The 17719-nt window shown below is 43.6% G+C and overlaps 1 protein-coding gene across 6 annotated transcripts in view; it reads right to left on the bottom strand.

The window, feature by feature from the left end:
• TCP11L2 (t-complex 11 like 2) overlaps nucleotides 1–17719 on the bottom strand; it is a 63552-nt gene that overhangs the window by 29746 nt on the left and 16087 nt on the right. For 4 of the 6 annotated variants that reach the window (XM_020982423.2, XM_078146996.1, XM_020982419.2 and 1 more), the window contains exons 2-4: nucleotides 9191–9380; nucleotides 1665–1800; nucleotides 334–454 (exon numbers count right to left, since the gene is read on the bottom strand). In XM_020982423.2, the coding sequence (XP_020838082.1) occupies nucleotides 334–454; nucleotides 1665–1800; nucleotides 9191–9347 (414 nt within the window). In that variant the 5' untranslated portion in view covers nucleotides 9348–9380. Of the gene's footprint in view, nucleotides 1–333; nucleotides 455–1664; nucleotides 1801–9190; nucleotides 9381–17367; nucleotides 17507–17719 lie in introns of all 6 variants that reach the window. The other 2 variants (XM_020982420.2, XM_020982421.2) reach the window with 1 other exon arrangement.

The following is a 17719-nucleotide window of genomic DNA, read 5'->3' as shown; positions in this document are numbered from 1 at the left end:
GGAAAGAGAGAGGGGAAAAAAAGGAGAAAGACACAGAGACAGAGAGAGAAAAAGGAAGGGAAGGAAAAAGAGAAGGGAGGAAAAAAGAAAGAAGAGGGAGAGATAGGAGAGAGAAAAGAGAAAGAGGAGGAAGAGAGAAAAGGGAGAGGGAGGGAACGAGGACAGAAAGGAAAGGAGAGCAAAATAGAGGAAGGGAAAGAGAGAAAAGAGAGAGAGAAGAATGGAGAGAAAAAGAGTGAGAAAAGAGAGAGGGAGAGAGGGGGAAAGAAAGGAGAAAAGAGAGAGGGAGAGAGCTGAGCGGGGGAGGGAGGACAGAGAGCGCTATCAACTTGCCTCTCTTATTTCTTCAAAAAGTTTGATGGCATGCTCGTACTCGGGAGGATCTTCATTGAGTTCTGCCTCCAGGTGGTCCCAGAAAGCCTGGTGAACGATATGTTTCACTTGACCAGCCAGGCTGCAAGGGAGAAGCGATCACTGCATGTGAATCAGCTAAACTGGCCTTTCCAGAGGCCAGAGTTCTAAACATGAGCCAAAGGAGACTGGTCCCTAAGGATACCCACCCGCTCGCCAAGCTCAGCCCAGAGGTGCCAGCACCTGTTTGAGTGGTCCTGGTCCCCAGTCAGAGCCTTCCTGTGGTGAGGCAGCAGCTGCCAGAGGTGGGTGGCCTCAGCCCTGCCCTCACAGCTGGGGAGCCGCTCCTGGCAAGGGGCAGGGGTGGGTTCCTATTCCTAGAGTCTACAGGCTATCAAAGAGACCTCTCATCAAGTTGTGACCCCCTTGGCACATCTCACAATCTTAACAAGGGGGAAAAAAATAATCGTCAGTGCCAGGAGAGATGAAAATTAATCTCCCCAAAGAATTTTCCTTGTAACCACTATCGTATCTGCCTCATTCAGATACTGTGAGTGACAGCTCCTTGCCGTGGAGGTAAGCATGGTTCTTGGAGCTTTGGGGAGTCACAAAGATCTGGGTTCCAATCCCGGCTGACACATACTCCTTGTAAAACCTTGGGGAAGTCACTTAACTCCCATTACTCAGTCTCCTTATTTGTACAATGTGGGGGTCAGACTAGATGGTCACTGAAACCCCTCCCAGCTCTAGAACTAGGATCCCTCCAGAGCCAGTTTTCCTACCTGTAAAATGGGGCTTACAATACTTGTAGAGGCAGCCTCATAGGGTTGGTGAAGGGGTCAAGTGAGATAACATGTATGCAGCACTTTGCAGACATCAGTGTCGACATGGCTGCCGGGGGTATTTTTGTTGGGGCTGGAGGGGAACTAAGAGGCCATGAGGCCCAACCTTCTCACGTCACAAAGGAGAAAACTGCAGCAGAGAAGGGTCACACAGTTAATAATAGTAAGTCTATGGCAGGATTTGTCCCCAGGTCCTCCTGACTCCTGGTCCAGGAACCTATCCACTAACCCCCACTACCTTTCAATAAACTCTGGCACCCAGAACTGAACCCAGTGTCCAATTTCTCCAGAGCAAAATGTCTGGCCACTGGGCTAAGCAAGCAAGCAGCTCGTCCTCCCGTGGGATCAGACAGCCTCAGTGGAAAAGGACTCTGGAGGACCACGGAAGTGAATTCATTTTCCCAGGGCCTGACTTCTGACTCAAGGCCTCTGGTGTGCCCTGCTTCCAAACACAGACATGCATCCTCTCACCTGTTCTCAGGCAGCGCTCCCTGTCTGACATGGAAGTTCTCGTTTACGGCGATCTCGTGAGCAAGCGTCATGTTGGAGATATTCCTCGCGGCAGCCATCACTTCATCAAACGTCACCACTCTGGGCGGGCTTGTCGCTAAAGGGCCAAGAAGTCCAGGGTGACACAGAGCCTCACTTCTGGGGAGTAGTAGCCTCACCCCTGACCCTCCCACATTCTGAGACTGCTTATAGTCTGATCAAAATCTTTCTTCTTTAAAATAATAACAATCACGTATTAGGCACTTAACACATGCTAAGTGCTTCACAAATGTCATTTGGATCCTTACAACAACCCCAGGAGATAGGTGCTATTATAATCCCCTTTTTATAGTTGAGGAAACTGGGGCAAACAGAGGTTAAGTGACTTGCCCAGGGTCACACAGCTACTAAATGTCTGAGGCCAAATTTGAACTCAGGTCTTCCTGACTCCAGGTCTAGGACTCTGTCCCTAGCAGCCCACACCTTCAACTTCATATAATACTCTGTTCTGTATTTCTCCTTCATCTGAATGTAAATTCCCTGAGGGCAGGGATTTTTTTTTTCCTCCGGTCTTACTTTGTATCCCCAGGGCTTAGCCCAGTGCCTGGGTCATAGTAATTACTTAATGAAATGATTGTTGAATTTGGCCCAAACTTGTGTTTGCATCAGCGTAGGAACTTCAAGTGTGGAAATTCCTTGTACCACTGCAGAAGAGAGGTTGAATCAAGCAATCAATTCATGAGAATTTTTGAATGTACTGGGTGGGGACTGGGGCTACAAAGATGAAGAAGGAGACAATCCTCCTTCAGGAGCTAATATTCTTGGGAGGGGGGAAAGAGAACCTGAACATAAAAATAGATACAAAGTATACACATGGTAGCTACAAAGCAACTGAGCTCAGAGGGAGGAACAGGCTACTAAGTGTCAGAGAGAGGATTTAACCAAGTCTTTGTGATTCCAAGGCTAGCCATGAATAAATGAATGAATGAATGAATGAATGAATGAATGAATGAATGAATGAATGAACCTTTATTAAGTACTTTGCTCTTGTTCAGTGGTTTCAGTCATATCCAACTTTTCTGACCATCTTTGGAGTTTTCTTGGCAGAGGTACTGGAGTGGTTTGTCATTTCCTTCTCTAGCTCATTTTACAGATGAGGAAACTGAGGCAAACAGGGTTAAGTGACTTGCCATGAGTCACACAAAGAGGAAGTATTAAAGGCAAGATTTGAACTCAGGTCTTCCCAACTCCAAGTCCAGTCCTAGCAGCCCATATTAAGTAATTATTATGTGCCAAACAGCGCTAAGTGCTGGGGATTCACATCTCAAATGGCGGATACCCACTACATCATGTTGCTTCTTATGTCCTTCTTACTCACTGAGCCTGGAAGTGACAAAACTAAATTTTTTATTCATTTAGATTTTTTATTATTTTAGATGGACTAAAAAAAGATTGAAAAAAAACTAGCAATAAAGTAGGTGCCCAAATATATAAGGGGAATGGCTGAATTAGCTGTAGTGTCTAAGGGTAATGGAATATCACTGAGCCTTAAAAAATGAGGAAGAGGAGGAAAACCCAGAAGGACGTATATGAGCTGATATAGAGTAAAATAAAGCAGAGTCAGGAGAATCACTTACACAGTGGTGGTAATGATATAAAATATCACCAATAGTATAATTATTATTAATACTCATTATTTCTAATAATTATTGATAATATAATTATTGCCAATGATATGATTATCATATATACTTATTTCTAATACTAATTATTAGTAATATTTATTATATATAATACTAATAATATAAGGTATTAACAAAAATGATATATAATACTTATTGATAATTATTAGTGGTGTTATTATTTCTAATATAAATTATACAATAATATGATTATTTGTGATACTTATCATTAATTATTAGCCATGCTAATTATTACTAATAATATAAATTATTACCACTGTCTATCAGTCAATCACAGGGCTATGGGGACCAACTGACAGGCCTCACTTCCCTGGGCTCCACTGCTCTGGGACTTCTCTGGACCTCTCCATTGCCTTCCTTCCCCAGAAAAACTCATGACTGAAAAATCTCATTATCCTGCACGACCAAGTGTGCTTTGTCCTCCCCGGTTCTCAGTCCCTTCTGCCCCCACTAACTGGCCCCTCTGGCTGGAGGGCAGGGTCATGGGCTCTAGGGCTTGTATTTGAAAAAGGGGCTCAGCAGAGTCTACTCCCATTTTTCACCAGCTACGGCGCTTTTGGACTTCTCTATCACCCTCTATCACGTGGGGTATCTCTGCTCCCTTCTCATTCACCTCTAGTGCCCCAACTGTTCAGCTTCCTTTTTCTCCCCCCCCCCCGCTATCTTTCTCTGCTAGATTATAAGCCCATTGAGGGCACAGACTGTCTTATTTTTTACTTATATTTTATCCCCAGGGCTTTATCACAGTGGTTGGCACATAGGTGTTTAATAAATATTGACTGACTGTCAAAAATCATTCATTAAGGACCTACTATGTGCTAAGTGCTTCAAACACTTAAACATGGGCGGTGCACTGGTGAAATAATGATGTACTTGGGTCCAGGAGATAATGAAATCCATTTCCCACTGGTCTTTCCATAAGGGGAGATGGGAGGGGGTGGGGGTAGCTGTAGGTCAGAATGCAGCATATGCTTTGAGATGCAAATGCTTTGTTTTTCTGTTAAAAAAGGATGGCTCAATAATGGGAGGCAGCATGCTGGGAAATTACTCTGCCATAAAGACAAAAGGCTAATATATTAGTAAAACCATAAAAATTTCACATTTTAAAAATAGCAAACATATGATAATTCTGTTAGTGGGGCTACAGGGAAGCCAGGCATTCGAGGACACTGGTGAGGAGAATGGTGGCTGGCACAACTATTTTGCAAGGCAATCAGGCACAGAAATGGCTCTGTTTCTAGCATTTTATTCTAAAGATATAATTTCAGAAAATGCATCACCAGATCTGGCGGCACACGCCTCTGATCCCTTTACTGGGGTGGCCGCCTCAGGTATATATCTCAAGCTCAGGAGTTCTGAGTCGCAGTGGATTAAGCTGATTCACATTTAGTTTAGAACCAACTGGGTGAGTCACTGGGATTGAGGGGGGCCACCAGCCTGACTGAGGAAGGTCAACCAGGGTTGGCAATGGAGCAGGCCAAAGCTCCCATGCCAATCAGTAATGAGATCGAGCTTGCAAGCAGCCGCTGGACTTCCAGTGGGGGCAAGGTAGGGAAACGTGATTCCCAAGGGAAAAAAAAGATCAATATCTTTTGTTTCTACATCCCCTTCATTTCCAAATATAACTTCCATACTCTACCAAGACAGCTGGCCCTTAGAACAAATTTTTTAAAAACAGAAGAAAAAAAAAGAAATTCAGTAAAAATCAACCAGTACACTAACCCTGTCTGACACTATGTGCAATATTCCATACCCAGAGTCCCCTACCTCTACAAAAAAAGGTTAGGGTTAGAGTTAAAAAAGCAGGGTATTAAATATATAATTTTTAAAGGGGGACTATCTGAACGAAAATATTCAAAGCTGTTTTATTTGTGTCAGCAAAAACTAAACAGAGCTGACCTGTCTTTCAAGGATTAGAGAATGGTGGAATAAACTGGTTTATTAATATAATGTCATAAGATGGTGCCATAAAAGTAACACATGAAGAACACAAGGAAACATGGGGAAGACTAAATGAAGTCAGACCCATGGAGAACAGCAGGACCACACTGACCACGGAACTGAAAAAGCCGTGATTGAGAACGGCAGATGAGAGGCAGCTAGGTGGTGCAGTGGATAGAGCACCGGCCCTGAAGTCAGAAGGACCTGAGTTTAAATCCGGCCTCAGACCAAACACTTCACACTTACTAGCTGTGTGACCCTGGGCAAGTCACTTAACCCCAATTGCCTAAAGAGAGAGAGAGAGAGAGACAGAGAGAGAAAGAGAGAGAGAGAGAGAGAGAGAGAGAGAGAGAGAGAGAGAGAGAGAGAGAGAGAGAGAGAGAGAATGGCAGATGAAAGGGGGATGGGTATGTCACAAACTCCTCTTTTTGGTGTGAGGCCTGCCTGTTCCATAGGCTGAGATGAACAATGTGTGTGGTTGGGGCCACCATCTGCATCAGTGGAGGCAATGCCCACATTAATGAGCTCACAGGGCCAATGATGTATTGTTGATTTGTCTAAAACTACTGAGTTGGACGTGCCCTTTGACCCAGACAGAATACCAACACCAGGCATACACCCCCAAAGGGATCAAAACAAAAAGGAAAGGGACCATAACATACAAAGATACCTAGAACACCTCTTTTCAGAGTGGCAAAAATAAATAAATAAAATGAATGAATAAATGAAAAGATAGATAGATAAATAGACAGAACTAGAGGAGTGGTTATCCTATTGGAGTATGGCTACACACACACTTAAAGTATATTAATATATTATAACATGTGTGTGATATATATGTATGCACACATATATATACTCATACAAATCAAAGTATAGGAATATAACACATGTAGGATATTATCTCTATATACTGTGGTATATGAATATAATATACCATGTATAGTATATCAAATTCTATTTCCATATATATGAAAGTATATAGGTATACAAATTATGCTATATGAATACATCATATACAATATGCCAAATTCTGTTTCTACATATATCAAATCATATGTGTATATATACAAATTATGCTATACAAAGATAATATATCATGTAGAGTATAGCACATCAAATTATATTTCTATATATCAAATTATATATAAATATAAATTATGCTATATGAAGATAATACCATGTAGAGTATATCAAATCCTACTTAAGTTATCTGGTTACAGATAAATTATGCTATATGAATATATCATATGTAACATAATATGCCTAATTATATTTCTACATTATCAAATTATATGTGTATATATACAAATTATGCCATATGAATATATCATATTCAGCATAATATGCCAAGTTCTATTTCTATATATATCAGATCATATGTGTATATATGTATATACAAATTATACTATATGAAGATAATATACCATGTAGAGTATAGTATATAAAATTCTATTTCTACATATATCAAATTATATATGTATATATACAAATTGCGCTATATGAAGATAATGTATCACATGTGGCATAATATGACAAATTCTATTTCTATATATATCAAATTACATTCATTTACTATATGTGATATATGAGTCTTAGAATATGGAGCATGAATTTTTAATTTAGTCGCCACATATACGTGGTTCTGGTGCTGCGGCTCTTAAGTGGTATGAATTCATTTAAGTATTTTCTATATTTCTTTATCCTACATGGGGTATATGAATATAACATACCATGTCAATAATATATTATTGCTCCATAAGAAGTGACAAAGTGGACAGTTTCAGAGGAAACTGGGAAGATCTCTATAAACTGACTCAGAGAGAAGCAAGAAGAACCAGGAGAATAATGCATCTATTGACACCAGCACTCCTTGTTTGGGGCTACTTTGTTAAACATTAAGGGTTTTACACAAAGTCTTATTCCTTATCTTGCACGTTTATTTGAAAGCAAGCAGCATGAAATAGAGATTCACAGAATCTTTCTGTGTTCTGATTTGTTTATAGAAATGCTTTTTTTCGGGTGTTTAAGTCCAGAATTTTTAATTACATTTGTTCAGCTCTTCTATGGATCGTTTTTAAGTCTATGATTAAAAAATTGTTTTAAAGAGCTGAAATTGGCCTCCCCCCAAATACCAATAAAGCTAACTGTATCAGGCTAACCACCTAGACTGATTTCACAAGAGAGGGTGTGCAATGTGGCTTCCACACATTGAGCTGCAGGCTCAGTCTGGAGCCTTCTCATCAGAGGGGCGGTGACCAGAGAATGGCTTTTTTGGCTACAAAAACTCATGAAACTGTCTATGCAGGCCTGCAGTAACTGTGATCTACATTGGTAAAGAGAAGGCCCACAATGGGGAAATTACAGTCCCTGAAGGACTGAACTCTGTACTATCTTATGGACAACAAAGCACTTTCCTGAGGGATAGGGTCAGAGAACCCAGTTTCCAAACCTGCCTCAGCCACTTAAGTCCCTCAGTGACCTAAGGCAAGTCACTTCCAATCCCTAGGCCTTATCTTTAATGTGATTGGGTTAAACTAAATGATGTCCAAAGTTCCAATGCTATAGGCATTGTGGCTTCGATTTCCTGTAAAATGAAGGAATTGGTCTTAACAACCTCTGTGGTCCCTAAGTTCCAATCTTCTTTCAGAATTTGCTTTGGAATCTCAAGGCATTTTATTTTATGATACCTTGAGTCCTGAACCACTCTGGACCACAGTTTTCAGATCTGAAGTACTCTGCTTGGCTAAGAGAACTATATAAATGGCAGCTGCTAATGCTATCCTTATTATCACTACTACTACTGAGAAGCAGTGTGACAAACAGTGCATAGAGAGCCAACTTCAGAGTCAAAAGACCTGGGTTCAAGTCCCATTATCAGCTGGGTGACCCTCTGGTAAGTTGCTTGAGCACTCAAGGCCCTAAGCAAGTCTCTCAGGCTTTAAGTTGAAGATTGAATGATGACCTCCTACACTGATGAAATCAGAAATTTGGAACAGTAACATTGTTGCTGCTTTTGCTGCCGGTAGGACCCATTTCATTTTCTAGTGTCTCTCATGTGAAACCACCAGGAAAAACCTCTGGTTACTTCATTTCCTGCCTGGACCATCACTCTGGGCAATGCAACTCAAAGACACTCAAAAGTCTCACCAGAGGGGGAAAAAATGTACCAACATTAATTGGTCCCAGAGAAGGACCTAGGCCAGTTTCCCCATTACTGTGAGTCTGACAAGCAGGAAAGGTGCGCCATGGGAAGGACTTCATTTGGGTTCAAAAGTCCAAAGTCTGGAGATGCTTTCCCTCTCTTAATTATTTCTAGTTTACTATGCACACAGCTCCTTTATTTATGTTTGTTTGCACGCTGTCTCCCTCGTTAGACTGCAAGTGCCTTGAGGGCAGGGGCTGTCTTTTGACCATTTTGCATCCCTAAGGCTTAGCACAGTACCCAGCACACAGTAGGAGCTTAATAAATATTTACTGATTGACAGTTGTTTGTTATGCTCTCTCCCCCATTAGACTATGAGCTCCATGACAGCAGGAACTGTATATGGCCTCTTAGGCGCTTAGCACGGTGCCTGGCGCATAGTAGGTGCTTAATGTTGACTGACTGAAGGGGCTACTATTGTTTGTACAGATAGTGTTGTTGGGCAAGGGGGAATAATTCAAGCGAGGCCATCTCTGTGTTTGGCCTCGCAGAGCACTCAGTGAGGAGCCTGAGGACCTACATTTACTAGCTAGGTGACCTCCCTCTCTCTGGACCCCAGTTTCCTCCTATGACACGCGAGTGGGCTTTGGCCTAGGGATCTCTCTCTACCCACTGGAGGCCCAAGGGGACCAAGGCTGGCGCCTTCTCCGTTTGCTTACAGGCTGGAGAGCTGGATTTGCTTGAGGAGTCGCTCGTGAAACTCTGCCGGGAACACTCGTAGTCACTGAGGGAAGCCGCACTCTCTGATATCCTCGAAGAGTCCGAGTCACTCGTGGGGTCATCACTCACCGAGCGCTTCTCATCATTAAAGGGCATTTTGTTTCACTGTCTTAGGGTACACGGAGACACCTGCACAGACAAACAAATCAGTTTTGGGGGGCATAGGGAGTGAATAATAGAATAGAGTCTAGCAAAGCTTGATGGCTGGAGAGCCCAAGGCTGCAAGGGACCTCAGAAAGATCGCTGAGCCCACCACCCTTGCCCCAAGACAGAGCTACAGAGTTTTGGACCTGGAGTCAGGAGGATCTGAGTTCAAATCTACCTGTGTGACCCAGGCTAAGAGGGTTAAGCTCTCTGTGACTCAGTTTCCTGAGGGGTTAGACTCAATGGTCCCCTCTAAAAGTCCCTTCTAGTTGTAAATCCATAATCCTGTTGTTCAGTCATTTTCAGTTGTGTCCAACTCTTTGTGACCCCATTTGGGGTTTTCTTGGCAGATACTGGAGAGGTTTGCCATCTCCTTCTCCAGCTCATTCTATAAATGAGGAAACTGAAGCAAACAAGGTGAAGTGACTTGTCCAGGGTCACACTGCTACTAAGCATCTGAGTTTACCATTTCTTTCTCTGGCTCACATTGCAGATGAGGAAACTGAGGCAAACAGGGTTAAGTGACTTGCCCAGGGTCACACAGCCAGGAAGCATCTGAGATCACATTTGAACTCAGGTCTTCCTGACTCCAGGCCCAGTGCCCTATCCACTACACCACCTATATTAAAGCAAATGGGGCCCTTCTATTTTGAAAGATTTCTAGGAAGGAGAGATTTCTCAACTGACCAGTCAATGTGCTTAGGGACAGCGTTCTACTACAGAGTTGAGCAACCCACATGAACGTCCACGGGCATTGTAACAAGAACAGCCACAACAGTAACAACTCCCATTTATACAGCACTTTTAAGTTTGCAAAGGGATCATACCTTATCTCATCTGATCCTTGCAATCAATATCCCGGGGATGTGGGGGCTATTCTTTTTTTTTTTGCTTTTTGGTAAGGCAATCAGGGTTAAGTGTCTTGCCTAGGGTCACTCAGCTAGTAAGTGTCAAGTGTCTGAGGTCGGATTTGAACTCAGGTCCTCCTGACTCCAAGGCTGGACCTCTATCCACTGTGCCACCTAGCTGCCCCTAGTGGGGGCTATTCTTCGCCCCATTTTGCAGATGAGGAAACTGAGGTTTAGTGACTTGTCCAGGATCACAAAAGCAGTGAGTATCTGAGGCAAGAGTGAAACTCAGGCCTTCCTGACACTAGGCTGCCTTCACCCAATAAACAATAGCCAGCCCTTCATGAAGAAAACAAACACCAGGGCCTTCCCTAGCAGTTCCACTGCTCAGGAGAAGCCCCAGAAATGTAACCCTCAAATCAAGGCTCTGAGATATTCACTTGAGGGTCATGATACCTCAGGCCTCAGGACACAAGCAGACAGTGTAGTGTGACAGAAAGACCATTGAAATTAGACTCACAGGACCGGAGTTCAAATCCAGCCCCTGTGACTGTTTCCTCATCTGTAAATGAGGGCATTGGAGTAGATGGCCTTTGAGGCTCTGGTTTTATGAAGAGGCCCCGTGGAGCATAGTAGACACAAACCCCCCTACGCTGGCCAACCGGAGAAGATGGCAAATCTTCCCCCAGGGAGACCACTGCTGGGCGGGGCCAGTCAATGAATCAGCCCAGTTGGGTGGGGCCACAAGAGGGAGGGAGAAAGTGAACCATCTGGCAGCTACCGATTTGAACTCATTATTCTTACTAACCAAATGCTCAAAAGCTCAGCTGTTTCTATTGGATAAAGACGTGCAGTTAGAGCCCTCTGAATTCCCTTGCCCTGGGGCTAAGTCTCAGTTTTATTGTGTAGTAAACGAAATATTATCATTTTAATTAACATTCATCCCCGGACACAGTCAGGATGGGGTGTTTAAACCTCTGGTTGGCAGTTTATAATTCCAGGCTTTGTCTGCCATCTTGGTAGAAACTCATACAGAACAGTGGAAAGAAGACTGCATGTGGAGAGCCAGAAGACCTCAACTTGAGTCCCAAGTCTACCCTCCCTTGGGGGTAGACTCAGGGTACTACACTAGAGCCTCAGTTTCCTCATCTGTAAAAAAGGAGAGAGAGGGCTGTGTGCTGTGGCAGAGCTCCGAACTTGAAATCCAAAGACCTGGGTTCAAATCTTGGCTCTGTTCTTACCAAAGTAACCTCAAACAAATTTCCATTTCTGAGTCTCAGTACTAGATGATCCTCCAGGTCCCTCTCCCATCCAGTTCTAAATCTTGTTATCCTTTGACCTTCTGATATGATCTGTCAAATAGGAATGCTCCAGAGAGTTCCCAGTGCCGATGACTCAACGTCTCAGAGTTGCAAAGGACCTCAGGGGAGGGCCTCGTCCAATTTCCATCTGAATGGGCATCTCTCGACAAGACCCCTGAGAAGTGGTCCCCCCACCTCTGCCTAAAATGCCCTAACAGGGGGAAGCCAACACTTCCCTGTGTGGCCCATCCCACAACCTTCAAACGGCTGAATTTTATCATTAGGAAATTTCCCCCCATGATATCCAGCTTAAATTTACCTCTTTGTTCCTTCCACCCTCTGAGGCCAAGCAGAATGAGCCTAATCCTTCTTCCAGAAGACAGCTCTTCAAATGCTTGGAGTGGCCCGGTAAGATCCCTAAGACCTGCCATCTACAGGCTAAGCACCACAGTCCTTCCAAGGAGCCTTATTCAGCATGAATCATCATGGTCAGAACAGAACCCAGTGTTCCAATGTGCTCTGACCAGGACAGAATGCAGCAGGACAATGACCTCCCTCACCCCTGGCCTCTGTGGTTTCCTTAACAGGGCCGAGGATTGGCTACCTTGTCATACTGTCCACTCGGGCTTTGATCCAAGAATGACCCCTGATCTTTGCCAGACAAAACTGCCATCCACTCACACCTCGCCCCAAGTCCCACATGTGACATCCGTCATTAATGGATGTCATTATTTTGTTCTGTTCGATGTCCCAAGCCTGTCAAGCCATTTGAATCCTGACCACGCAATCTTAGCTACGTCACTGCTGTTCAGTCGTTTCAGGCACGTCCAACTCTTTGTGATCCCATTTGGGGTTTTCTTGGCAAAGATACTGGTTTGCCATTTCATGATGGGCGATTCCTTCATGGGATGTGAAGCTCCCTACTGCTAATGTCCTAGCTACCTGGCATTTTTTCTGTATCTTCTTATATCATATTATATCATACACACACACACACATATATACACATTACATATAAACATTATATTATATTATATTATTACATTGGCTTAGCATGTACACTCCGTGAGGGCAGGCACTATCTCCCTTTTTTGTTTGCTTTGCATCCCCAGTGCTGGGCATACAGCCGGCAGTGAGCAGGTCCTTGTTTATTGACTCATGGCGGATGTTTAATGAATGCTCGCTGAATTGGGTTACTATTATTATCTGGCCTCTGAGTCACAGAGATCTAGGTTTACATGCTGCCTATGACACAGTCTGGCTGTATAATCTGAGGCAAGGCCTTTTTCTCTCAGTGCCGCAGCTCTCTGAGACCAGAAGTTGCACAGAAGGTGGCAATCTGCACAGGTAGAGGGGGTTTCCTTATCTGGGAGGTCCCCTATCCCAGTGGAAGCACAGGGCCAACTCCTCTCCCGAATACTAATGATAAGCAAAACTTAAGAAAAGCCTCTAGGAAGGGGGGCTCTGAAAGGACACAGGGGTGCTTGGGAAAGAAGCTTTCACTGGTTCAGGGGAGGAGGAAGTGGGTGGGCACTGACAGCGGTTCAAGAAAGGAAAAAGAGCTTCTTAAAAACCCAGAAGAGAACAGAATAAGGTCATAAGGGGACACGGGCAAGCAGGCCAGCATGGGAACTCCCTGCTGTGTTAGATTTCATGTATTTTTCTCCCTTTCATCTTCTAAAAAATTATTTATTCTTACAGGCATTTATTATCTCTCCCTCCTACTGCCTGCCAACGAACAATCAGAACAATAAAGAGAAACTCTCACAACAAATATGTATAGGCTAGCAGAAGAGATTCCCATAAACGAGATATTTGTAAGCATTTAGCACAGGGATTAGAACCCAGTAAGTGCTTAATAAATGCTCATGTACACATATACACACATAGGCCAATTAATATGTACTTTTTTGTAAAGCTAGATGTAATAGATACCAACTTTTTCTCTTCTTTGTATGTTGAAATGTTGTCTTTTGATGTTTGCTAAGATTGTCTTTAAAAAAATAAACTTTATGGTGGGGGGGGGCTGAGACAGGAAGAAGGGGAGGGGAGGAGTCAAGGTCAGATGTGTGGGAGAAATCCCAAGGGAAGAGAGATCTGAACTGAGCAACATGAGTGGTCTGCGACGGAGGATGAAGAGCTTGGGCCAGCTCCGCACCCCAAGCTGGAGGGACAGAGAAAAGAAGCAGGATTGCCAATGGGGACGGCCATTGAGTTGCTGTGGGAAGCATCTATGCCATTAAAGGAGGGGCATGGAGTTGTGGTATATGGGAACCAAAAGACACATAACCTCTGAGGGCAATACAGCAGACAGTCAACAACCATTCACCCAGTGTTTACTATACACCTAGCACTGACTAAGACCCGGGAGTATAAGGAAAGGAAAAACATGGCGGCACCAGGAAAACTCATTTGGTCCTTTTCAAACTCTCAGAATTGGAAGGACTCCCAGAAGCCAACTGGTCCAATCCGTATCAAATCAAGAAGCCCCTCCTATAATGTCATCCCAAGGCAGCCTGTCCTATTTTCAGACACCTCCAGCTGTTCAGTCACTGTTGAGTCACGTCCGACTGTTCATGACCCCAGCTGGGGTTTTCTTGGCAGAGATACTGGAATAGTTTGCCATTTCCTTTTCCAGCTTATTTTACAGATGAGGAAACTGAGGTAAACAAGGTTAAGTGACTTGACCAGGGTCACACAGCTAAGAAGTGTCTGAGGCCAGATTTGAACTCAGGAAGATGAGTCTTCTTGACTCCAGGTCTGGGACTCTACCCACTATGGCGCCACCCAGCTGTCCTTGTGTGTGGTATGAATATCATAAATCATGACAGTCATTCATAGGCTCACGGATCCAAGACTGGATGGGACCTCAGAGGTCAGTTACTCTAACCCCTGCACTTTGCAGATGAGGAAACTGAGGTTCAGGAAGGAGCACAGATCTACAGCTGGAAGCGCCATCTAGACCAACCCCTCATTTTACAGATGAGAAAGCGGAGAACTGGCAAGGTTAGAGAGTCTGCCCAAGGTCACAAAGAGAGTAAGTATTGGAGACACTGAACTCCTTTAAATCTAAACCAACTGCCTTTTACATCCCCCATGGACCACTGGAGCTCAACTGCAAAGGAAGGTGAAAAGCCAATGATTCTTCTCATTACAGTCATAGACTTCCTCATCTGTAAAATGGGAGTAACAATGGCTTCTACCTCACAGTGTCAGGGTGAGATCAAACGGGATGACAGACGGGAGTACTTTGCAAACTCTGAAACACTATGTAAATGCTAGCTATTATTCTTACCCACTGGGACCTAGCAATTCTCCTCCAAGTCTTCGATCATCAATCTGTTGGCCTAGTTTCAATCAAAACACATTTCCTAATGACTGTAACAAATACTTCCAAGGTTGTGACTCCAATTCCACAAGCTAAGGTTCTGTTTTCCGACAAACTCTGGGTTCTAGAATAAGAGACTTCACTCCAGTATCCGAGTTTCTCGGCCTGTGGGAATTTTTTTCTTTTGACACTTTTATATTCAATTTTTTTTATTGGACAAGTCCTATGATTTCACCGGCATAAGGAATTCCCAATGTAGAAACTCCCTCTGCCAATGCAGATCAGCATTGGCTCTGTAACTGAGGTGATGTTACTTGTCCAAGGTTACGCAGCCTGGCTTAAACTAAGGTCTTGCTGCCTCTAGGGTCAGCTCTCTATCTTCTACCCCATGCTGCCTCTTAGGAAAGATCAGAAAGTTTGCTTCTAAAAATATTATTTTCCCCCTGCACAATCCAATGGATTACCCACAATTTTGATTCTTCTGAGACTATGATGTTCCATGATTCCAAGCTAGTAGAACATCACTAGGAGAATACTGGCCTTTTCCAGGGAACAGCATGGAGTAACTTGCCCTCACTATAAGCCCTGTATCATTTCCCAGATACTTCCCAGCTTCCTCTTCTGCTTATTCAGATGACCCTTTGTCCATCTGTAGTGTTGGACTAAATCAACGGATGGCCCATTAGATGCCTTTTAGATACACTTTACATCAAGTGTCTGTCCAAGCACACCTAAACCCTAGATCCAGAGCTGAAAGGGACCTCAGAGGTCACCTAGGCCAACACCATTACTTTACAGATGTGGAAACAGAGCTTCATGCTGAAAGGCTGTCTAAGATAGTTCATTTTCTTTATGGATGATAGAGAATCACTTCTGAACAATCCACCTATTACTACTCGGGATATCCCATTTTTACTTATAAAGTACTATCACACAACTGAAAATTTGCTTAAGTACTTTGCATAAGATACCATTAAGGTCATCTGTTTTATCACGGTACCCTAAGAACCACAGGGCCTTTCCATGTGACTTGTAGCTAAAACTTCTTCTATATACTGACTCTATTAGAATGTGAGCTCCCTACCCTGTTGCCTCCAGGATCAAATTTGGCATTCAAAACTCTTCATAACCAAGCTCCCTCCTACCTTTCCAAGTCTTCTTAGACCTTCCTCCTCAACACATGTTTTTGGATCCAGCAACACCAGCCTCCTGGCTGGTCCATGGACAACTCCTTCTCTTGGCTCTGGGCATTCTCTCTGGCTGTCCATCATGCCTGGAACACTCTCCCTCCTTTGCTCCAATACTGACCTCCCTGGCTTCCTTTATGCGCCAATTAAAATCCCATCTTTTACTGGAAGCCTTCCCCAACTCCTCTTAATTCCTCTCTCAATGATTGCTTATTTATCCTGTACCTCACTTGCTTCCTATATATTTGTTTATACTAATATTCATAATTAATTATAATTAATACTATAATTATATTATTAATAATATATGACTATATATTTGTTTGCATGTTGTCTTCCTAATTAAACTGTGAACTCCTTGAAGGCAGGGACTAATCTTTTGCCTTTCTGTATCCCCAGCACTTAACACAGTGCCTGACACAGAGCAGGTGCTTAATACGTTCTTATTCATTCATTTACTCTTAACCCATTTGTTTTTTCCTGAACTGATTACTCAACCTTGTCCCCAGCCCTTCTCAGTTATGTACAACTCTTGAGAAAACGACAGATTTATCACCAGGTAGACTGACTAGAAGGAAACTTAAAGATGTCACCAATGTCAACCCCTTCATTTCACCTCTGAGGAAACTGAGGCTCAAAAATGGGACATGACCTACCCAAACTGATACAGTTAGAGAGTTGCCAAACTCATGGCATCAAGTATCTTGAGCTGGAAGAGACCTCAGAGGCATCTAATTCAATACCCTCATTTTACAGACGGGGAAACTAAGGCCCAGAAAAGCTAAGCTATTTCATAGTATCACAGACTTAGAGCTGGAAGAAGCCTCAGAGGCATCTAGTTCAACCCCCTCATCTTACAAAAAAGGAACTAGAGATCTAGGGAGAAGGTGATATCGTAGTTAGCAGTAGAGTCAAGATTTGAAACCAGGTCCTCTGACCCAGAACCAGCAATCTTTCTAGTAACACTACCTCACATACTCCAGATTCAATGTTCCTTCTACTGTACCACCAACCAATCTTTCCCCTCCAAGTAGATCCAGCCTTAGTCTCTCCTACAGACAGAAGTCCCATCCTAAAATCTTGGTTTTGTAAAAATCAAAACCAAACATCAACAGCAGGCATTCTGGTTTCTATCACATCCCACTGCACCTTTGTCGACTTCAGAGTAAACGGGGGCTAGCTGGAAGGCTTTCTTAAGGGTTTTGGAAACCCCCCCCCCCCAAGAGAATTTGGAGACTTTTTAAAAGTCTGTTTCATTGGTGCAAAGCATGTTTTTCTGAGTGATAAGGCCTGGTACACACAGATTACCTTCACTGTATGTACAGCTGGAGACAAGATGGTGCCGTGGGAAGAGTCTGAGAGTCAGAGTTAGAGGCCCGGGCTTAGAGCCCAGCCCTGCTATTCACTTCCCTAGCTGCTTTCCCTCTATGGACCAAAGTGTCATCCCCTGAAAAAAAAAAAAGACAAGGTTGTACTGAGTGACCCCTGAGTGTCACCTTCAAGCTCTAAGACTAAGAATCTATTCCCCTCCGGGTTTCACGGTGACCTCCAAAGTCCTTGCTACTCTAGAACTCTGGGCCCATGGTGAGACCTCTGTGATCTTGACCAAGTCAAGAGACTATAAAATGTAGGGGCGGGACTAGACGACCTGGAAGGTCAG

Source organism: Phascolarctos cinereus, unplaced genomic scaffold, assembly GCF_003287225.1.
Source record: "Phascolarctos cinereus isolate Bilbo 61053 unplaced genomic scaffold, phaCin_HiC Scaffold_1;HRSCAF=81, whole genome shotgun sequence".
Taxonomy (NCBI): domain Eukaryota; kingdom Metazoa; phylum Chordata; class Mammalia; order Diprotodontia; family Phascolarctidae; genus Phascolarctos; species Phascolarctos cinereus.
The sequence above is the reverse complement of the archived record's forward strand: the minus strand, read 5'-3'. Positions and strand labels throughout refer to the sequence as shown.